Source organism: Aulonocara stuartgranti (assembly GCF_965226115.1).
Source record: "Aulonocara stuartgranti genome assembly, chromosome: 5".
Classification (NCBI taxonomy): domain Eukaryota; kingdom Metazoa; phylum Chordata; class Actinopteri; order Cichliformes; family Cichlidae; genus Aulonocara; species Aulonocara stuartgranti.
The window spans coordinates 11714646-11721245 of record NC_138943.1 but is presented as its reverse complement, the minus strand read 5'-3'; the positions used below and the strand labels follow the sequence as shown (position 1 = coordinate 11721245).

The 6600-nt window shown below is 42.0% G+C and overlaps 1 protein-coding gene across 3 annotated transcripts; it reads left to right on the top strand.

The window, feature by feature from the left end:
- Positions 1 to 401: 401 nt before the first annotated feature.
- On the top strand, positions 402 to 5682 carry rpp14 (ribonuclease P/MRP 14 subunit). Of its 3 annotated transcripts, none has more exons than XM_082534446.1 (6): positions 402 to 549; positions 1128 to 1250; positions 1339 to 1423; positions 2934 to 3010; positions 3129 to 3207; positions 4922 to 5087. In XM_082534446.1, the coding sequence occupies exons 2-6, from the start codon at positions 1159 to 1161 to the stop codon at positions 4976 to 4978; spliced, it is 390 nt and encodes a 129-aa protein (XP_082390572.1). In that variant the 5' UTR covers positions 402 to 549; positions 1128 to 1158; the 3' UTR covers positions 4979 to 5087. The 3 variants fall into 3 exon arrangements, with proteins under 3 accessions (XP_082390572.1, XP_082390571.1, XP_082390570.1); XM_082534445.1 differs by having other exon boundaries at positions 405 to 549; positions 1098 to 1250; XM_082534444.1 differs by lacking the exons at positions 402 to 549; positions 1128 to 1250; positions 1339 to 1423; positions 2934 to 3010 and having other exon boundaries at positions 4922 to 5682.
- The last annotated feature ends 918 nt before the right edge of the window (positions 5683 to 6600 follow it).

Genomic DNA, 6600 nt, shown 5'->3' with positions numbered 1-6600 from the left:
TCGAAGAAGATGAATGATGTAAGCTCAAGCTGTGAAGTTTAATATGCTATATGCTATTTAATAGCACCACTGAAAGGTTAGGGTTAGGGTTACACAAGTTGTAAATGTTATTTTGACATTGTGAGGGCGACGAATCAAGTCCTGTCAAATACAACCTGAAATTAAAAAAATAAAATAAATGAATAATTAATTTTTATTTCCATAGAGAAAAATGTCATCCATTAGAAAAAACATTTGGATTATTACCTCAAAATGTTGATTCAGTAACTCAAAAACTCACAAATTAATTTTAAATTATTTTGTCAGAGTTAGTACTGTTGTTTGTTTTTTGTGGCAGTGGCAGAAACAAGCTTCCATATCCGGTTTTCAACGTACAAGACAAAATAAGCCGTCTCGTGGCGAAGAGTGATCCATCTTGCAGTTTTACGCGTCTTTGCAAAAGCTGGTTGCGCATGCGCTGCTGGGGTCCCCTTCCCCCTTGGTGAAAGACGTTTCTCTGGGATTGCGGACTTCTCGGCACGCTGTGTGTCCTCCACGTTTTAGCAGCTGGTGAGTGAAGTGCTTCTGCTTTTATTAAACTTCAGAACAAATTAAAAACTTTCATTTCTGTGTGCGGAGTCGATAACAGAGAATCAGCTAGCAGCTACAATAACTTAGCTGAAGCTAACGGGTTCACCTTGTCCAGGGTTAGCCGCTTTCAGCTTCGGGTTTTAAAGGCTGTACGGAGTTTTCCTCGTGTTTTTATTGACGTTTCACTGTCAGATCTCTGGGCTTCCCAAAACGTAATATTTTAGAGCTTATCAGGTTTCCTCTGAGGTGTTCCTGTTTGTCTTTGTTGTTTGCTTTTGTGTAAATGCAGCAGCTTTGTTACCCAAAGCTGCTGTCCAAAGGTCCAGCCCGTAACTAAAATGCTTTAAACACCTGCTGCTACAAGTCTTTGATAGTGCACACTGACAGGCCCTCACAAGCTTGTGGAAAATAAAGTGTAACGCACACAGTTCCTGCTTTAGTACAGGTATTTATTGGCTAACGATAAAATGCAGACATGACGAAGAGACTCTCTGTAAGCGCCACTGTTTTGATTTTTTTTTTTATAGTCAGCTGATCCACCTGCTGCTCTTCATCAGACAGAGGCTGAGCCACTGATGCTCTGATAGAATGAAACAGGTGGAGGAGAAGGAAGAAGCGTCTGTCTACCAACGGGTCGTGTTGAAAAACGCCTCACCGTACCACTACCTGAAGGTCCGCCTGTAAGTTCCTCATCGTATTTTTAGAGTTTGATGTTGTGCTGATATTTGTACACACACGCACACTTTATTTTTTCCTCTGTGTCTTTAGTGTGCTGGAGGATGAGTCAACCAGACTAAGTGCCGTTGAACTGAAGTACTTCATCATCACAGGCCTGAAGTCTCTGTATGGAGAGGTGAGACCATGAAGACCGGTGAGGAGTTAAGGAGCTTCTGTGTTTGTTTTACTTGTTTTATTCTCCTGAGTTTCAGAACCTTTGTATAATGTGAGGATTAATTTGCATTAAATACACTATATTGCCAAAAGTATTCACTCGCCCATTCAAATCAATGAATTCAGTTGTTCCAGTAACTGTCTTGGCCACAGGTGTATACAATCAAGGACCCAGGCATACAGACTGCTTCTACAAACATTTGTGAAAGAATGGGTCGCTCTCAGGAGCTCAGTGAATTCCAGTGTGATGCCGTAATATGATGCCACCCGTGCAACGAGTCCACTTGTAAAATTTCTTCTCTAAGGAATATTCCACAGTCGACTGTTAGAGGTATTAACAAAGTGGAAGCGAGCGTGAACAACGCTAACTCAGCATGAAATGGTATTCTATGTAAAATCACAGAGTGGGGTCAGCAAATGCTGTCTCTATGCCCTAGTGTGCAGAGTTTGCCGACTTTCTGCAGAGTCAATCTCTACACACCTCTAAACTTCATGTGGCCTTCAGATTAGATCAAAGAACAGTCCGTAGAGAGCTTTGTGAAATGGGTGTCCGTAGCCAAGCAGCTGCAGCCAGGCCAAGCAAAGCATCGGGTGGAGTGCTGTAAAGTACACCACTACTTGTAGTGGTGTAGATTGTAGATGCCGTAGAGTCCATCTCACCTGCAGCGGCATCGCAGGCCACACCCCGCCACAAACACATACTTGTAAGCCTTGCGGAAAGCTTTCCCAGAAGAGTTGAAGCTGTTATACCTGCACAGGGTGGGCTGATGTCATATTAAACTCTATGGATCGAGAATGGTATGTCACTCAAGTTCATAAGCGTGTGAAGGCAGGTGAGTGAATACTTCTGGTAATATAGTGTATTCTACCAGATGTGGGGCTCATCCCAGCTTTGAGGTGACTGTTTGTTTGTGGTGATCTGGATCAGTCTTGTTTTTGTTTGTTTTTGGGTTTTTTGTGATAATGTATCTTCACGTAAATGTCAAACTGACAGTTGAGGTCAGCCAGGGGTCTCCATGTACTAAGATGATCACAGATGAAATTGTGATCTCTAGTTAGAGTAGGGAGCAGGTGGAGGTATGTGCTGGAGAGAAGAGGAATGGAAGCAAGACAGAATACATGAAAAGTACATGAGTGAAACTGCACTAATAAAAAAAAAAAAAAAAAAATGAAGGCAGAGCAGAATATGCTTAGATTTTTATTGGGATTGACCAGAATGGGTGGGATTAGAAATGAGTGTAGATCAGAGGGACAGCTCAGGCTCAGTTTAGAGCAAAAGTTAGATACAAGGCTGAGGTGGTTTGGACGTGTGCAGAGGAGGAAGATGCTGAATGTGGAGGGTGAGATTGAAGCAGATGAAAAGGAAAGGGAGATGTTCTGGATAGTCCAAACTATCTGAATCCAGGGTCCTAATTCATGCGTAGCGTGGAGGGATGCAGTTTAGCTTTTCTTACTTTGTTTTCACTCCTCAGGTGGGAGCAGCGTTAAACTTTGACGTCCTGAAGTACGATGAGGACACCCTGACCGCTCTCCTCCGTGTTTACAGCAGGTGACCACCGACCATGAGAGAAAGGGGGCTGGGTGGGGTGGTGGGGACAGCTGAAACTGAAACAGACTAACCACCACTTGTTGGTATCATTTTCTTCTTTTATTGTGTGTGTTTGCAGAAGTTTGGTGAAGCTGTGGAGCTCCCTGACTCTTCTCGGCTCCTACCAGAACAAGGCCTGTGCCTTCAGAGTCCTGCAGGTCAGCAGATTTGATCCCCGCTCTTCTCTCATAATAAGAATTTTCTCAGAGGTGATCCACTCCTAGAGAAGTTAATAGACTAAAGAATCGTGACGCGTGATGACAAATAAATAGTTTACATATTTTGCAGAAAAATAAACTCTACCAAACTTGCTGAAAATCTTAACATTTTTTCCTCCAGATTGTCATCATTAAAGCTGCTAATTTGATGCACATTATCCTCTCTTGTGCTAGTATAACATGCTGTAATATACACATCTGTAGGATAGTCTCTTGTTTGCAAATGAAGGTGAACAAAGTGAAGTTCTTTACTAATTTTCAGCTTCTGAGCCACAAGTCTGTGAACAACCAATCAGTCACCTTCCACAGAGTTTCTGATGGTTGGGTCTCGTGTGTTTTTTGTGCCGAGCATCAAAGCTCTGTGTCGACCTTGAGACTATCAGCTGTGAATACTTTACCGCCGCTCCCGAACCACATGACCTCTGAGGCGATTATGTCTGCCGCCAGGCACAAAAAATTACGTCCGTGTGGAAGCATTACACATATGTTTGTGCAGAACAATGTTCTGTATTCGCACTCCTGAGCTGAAGAGGAAAGTTCCTGTGCATCAGCTTTAATCTCTACAGATGATACGTGAGCTTTTTTTGTTCTTGTTCATTTTGCTTTTCTGGACACTGCTGCTGTGGATTTAAAATGAAGTAATGAAGAAGTTGCTTTAAGTGTGCACTATGAGGTTTAAAGAGGATGAAGCAGTATTTTTTTTACTCTGTTTTAAACAGATTAGTGCCAAAAAATATGTAACTGTTCTTTTTGTAGCTGCTGTTGTTAGATTAAATTAGGATACAATAGATAAGGTGATCAGTAGGGATTCATGTGACGCACAATAGCAAGGCTGCAATCATGCGGCGTTCACCACCATGAGAAAGAGACTGGGAGGGATGCAACATCATCGTTGACTTAAATAGGACGTTGCCCTTTTATATTTCTGTCTCATATACAAGGTGTGCTGAAAAAGTTTCAGAAAGGGACTCATTTAGAGTTGCTGATCTCCCCTTAAGAGCGTCTCGTGGACTGTATCAGCAAGGCCGCTCTTTTTAGATGTCTTGGCACTATAGCCTCTTGTGCTGGTGCTTCTGCAATTGATGCTGGATTATCCTGTGTGGAATTAAGTTTCAGTTGTGAGCAAAGATTGTGTTGGTGTGGCTAAAAGAAACATCCTGTTTCTCAAGGTGCTCTGTAAGGGCTCACAGATGCATGGACCACAGCTCAGATCGCTGTCTCTCCCCTAGAGGCCCATTATGGAAAACGAACATTTTGTTCTTTCTGTAGGTCAAAACTTTGGATTATTATCTCAGAATTTTGACTTACTAACTAAAACTCCTGTAAAAATGAGCCAAACTTCCAGTAAAGTTGAAGTTTTGAGATTAAAACTCCAAAATTTTGACTTATGATTGGCAAAAATTATTTTTGTTTTGTTTTTGTTATAGAAACAAGCTTCCAACCATAAAACAATAACATTTTTGTAATTTAAAGCCTGAAAATCGTGACCAAGCCTCATAAGGATGATTTTTGAGTTGTGCATTTTGCAAAGGTTTCAGTTAGGTCTCCTTTAATTTAAGGAATGTTACAGTAATGTTGCATCATTTGTGTTTGAGGAATATTTAATCCAAGACATTATAAAGACCATCTTTCTGTTGCTCTGTGCTGTGTTCAGGTGTCTCCGTTCCTCTTGGCACTGACGGGAAACAGTCGGGATCTGCAGCTCGACTGAGGCCGGAGGAGCTTTCTTTTTTTCGCAATGAGTTTCCTGTGGAGGCGAGTCTTTAACAAACCGCTGTCTTCCATCGCAGCGGCTCCTCACCTCAGCCGGTCACTCCACATTGGCCAGCGAGCTTCCCTCACCAAAGCGTTCTCTTCCCGTGACGTGGAGGCGTTCGCTGAGCTGACAGGTGACACCAACCCCCTCCACCTGGATCCGGCGTACGCCAGCACCACTTCGTTTGAGACACCTATCGTGCACGGCGTCCTCATCAACGGCCTGATCTCGGCCGTGCTCGGCACCAGGATGCCGGGTCGAGGCTGCATCTTCTTGTACCAGGAGATCCGCTTCCCGGCACCACTCTACGTTGGAGAGGAGGTGCTGGCCGAAGCCGAAGTCCGCAAGATTAAGATGTCATTCGCCTTCATTGCTGTAACGTGCTCTGTTAAGGATAAAGTGGTGATGGAGGGTGAGGTGATGGTGATGTTGCCTGAGGAGCAGCAGCAGAAGGAGTGAGAGGAGGAGGTGGTCACCCCTCACTGTCTCCTCAAAATAGTATTTTGTACACGAGGGACTTTATTATTGTTTGTTGCTCAAAGCAAGAAAAACGTGTTTATAGGCAGAGCATCTAATATTTGTTTCCAGCTCTTCTTTGTTTATTGTTTTGAAATCTTTTGTGTGGAGATAAAATAATAAATGTCTTTGAATTTTTCAAACCTGCTTGTTGTTATACCCACCTGTTCACTCACATCACACACACACAACTTTCTTTCCTTCCACCATACTGTGATCCTTCTATTTTTCTTTTTACTGACTCATTTCCTTCAGCTGATTATAAGGGTGAGTTTTTTTTTAAATTATGTTTACTTAACATAATGACATGTTAATATTTCCATGTTTCATGATTAATCATGTGAAACAACACTTTTTGAGCACTGCAAAGTGAAGCTGGAGAACTGTTCAGTCAAGTGAACCTTATGCGGCCACTTCATTAGGTATACCCTGTTAGCATTGAGAACTGAAGCCTAGAAGAGTCATTGACATGGTCAACAACAACACTCGGCTGGACTGAAATGATGCTCTGTGCTAAATCTGGCCATTCTCCTCTGACTTCAACTAGACATTTTCACCCACTGAGACGCTGCTTGGATGGTTGTACAGAAAGGTCCAAGCAGATCACCAGTTTGTGAGAACACCAGCCTGTCTGGCACTAACAACCATGCCACCTTCAGTCACTTAAATCTTCAACTCATTCTGAGGCTCAGTTTGAACTTCAGCTGGTTGTCTTGTCAATGTCTACATGCCTACCTGGCTTATTAGATAATTATATTAACAACCAGTTGAACGTGTACCTAAAAACTGGCTAGTGAGTGTACACTGGCAGAGCACTGTTTAAAGCATTTCTAAACTAAACTCTAATCAAGTGGTCATAGTTAAATCTGATTAAATAATTTTTCAAAGGCACAAATCTTTTTTTTGTACGTGTCTGACTTCATTTCTTTCATTTATGGTTTAGTTTAAATATTGTTTATTTCACACAGATGGCTGTAGATTTTTATTTTATTTCCATTACTTTATTTATTTGATTTATCTCTATCCTTCAACCTGATATTCATTGTTTATTTTTTGACATT